This window comes from Cyprinodon variegatus, unplaced genomic scaffold, assembly GCF_000732505.1.
Source record: "Cyprinodon variegatus isolate N-32 unplaced genomic scaffold, C_variegatus-1.0 Scaffold374, whole genome shotgun sequence".
Classification (NCBI taxonomy): domain Eukaryota; kingdom Metazoa; phylum Chordata; class Actinopteri; order Cyprinodontiformes; family Cyprinodontidae; genus Cyprinodon; species Cyprinodon variegatus.
Window position 1 is genome coordinate 250,806 of NW_015150827.1, and position 1,157 is coordinate 251,962.

A 1,157-nucleotide genomic window follows, 5' to 3' on the forward strand; every position below is an offset into this window, starting at 1 on the left:
ATATATATATTATGAACCTTACCTAAGAGATTCTATTTTTTTCAGGAGGAGGACATAAACAGGACTCTTGACCAGGCTATTGAGGTTGCCCGCATCATGAAAAGGACCACAGATCATATGGCCAGAAGACTTTCTGCTGACTTGGCCAAGGCAAAGCTGCACAAGAAGCTTCCCAACATGTACCAATAGGGGGCAGAAAACACCAACCTTTCGAATTATCATCCATTTCTACATCCTCATTAGACACCACTGTCAAGAGGGCTACATTTGAGTTATTAAGTGGTGCATCATGTGTTTCGGTCTTTGTTCAGTTAATGACCTGGTATATCAATGACTAAGTTCATGTTTATGAATGTTCATGTTTCATTAGTTTGAGTTGGTTCCAGGTTCTTAATCATTAGCTGTTCAGAAACAATATAACATTGATGTTCTAACAACCTTTCTCACGAAGGAATGCATCATTGATGTTTGATTATTTGGTGCCATAAGCTATGATATCAGTTTTGGGCAAACTAAAGGCTGCAGATGCTGGTGAAGATTCACAGTCATCCAGGTCACAGTCATTCAAAAAAAAGTAAAAAAAAAAAAACAATCCACTGGACTTTGTTTCCAAATTTGAAGACGCTTCTCTTCCCATCCAGGAAGCGTTTTCAATTCAAAATGTAAGAAATAGTGTTGAGTTCGAGGTTTTATAGGATGGACTACAACAAAGCCTTGTATTAGCTTAGAAAACATACAAATAGACCCGGACGAGCAGGTCCACCCCTTTGGAATGGGGGTCGTTTGGTTTCTTTGCTAGACTGTAATACCCAAAATCTGTCAATGTCGCTTTAACGACCCCCCTTTCAAAGACACAGACAGGTTAGAGACATAGACCCCTGATAGACAGCTGTTAAAATACTTACTTGCAGCTGTATCCTACGAATAAATAGTTATAAAATCATATATTGCGATTTCTGGATTTTTTTTAGGTTATGTCTCTCACTTTGGACATTAAACTAAAACTAGAAAAAGCTGTTTCGGAGAAACAGCAAAGTGGGGATGCTTTTTTTGCTGAATGAAAAGAGAAAAATTAGCTAAAGAAACTGAAAGAAGGAAAAGAAGCACAAATTAGCTGAGGAACACATGAAAATGTGATAGGAAGTAACCAGAAACTT

At 37.9% G+C, this 1,157-nt stretch overlaps 1 protein-coding gene across 2 annotated transcripts in view; it reads left to right on the forward strand.

The window, feature by feature from the left end:
* LOC107092309 overlaps positions 1–565 on the forward strand; it is a 4,734-nt gene extending 4,169 nt beyond the window's left edge. Inside the window, exon 9 of one of the 2 annotated variants that reach the window (XM_015386691.1) lies at positions 47–565. In XM_015386691.1, the coding sequence (XP_015242177.1) occupies positions 47–189 (143 nt within the window). In that variant the 3' untranslated portion in view covers positions 190–565. Of the gene's footprint in view, positions 1–43 lie in introns of both variants that reach the window. The other variant, XM_015386693.1, reaches the window with a different exon arrangement.
* The last annotated feature ends 592 nt before the right edge of the window (positions 566–1,157 follow it).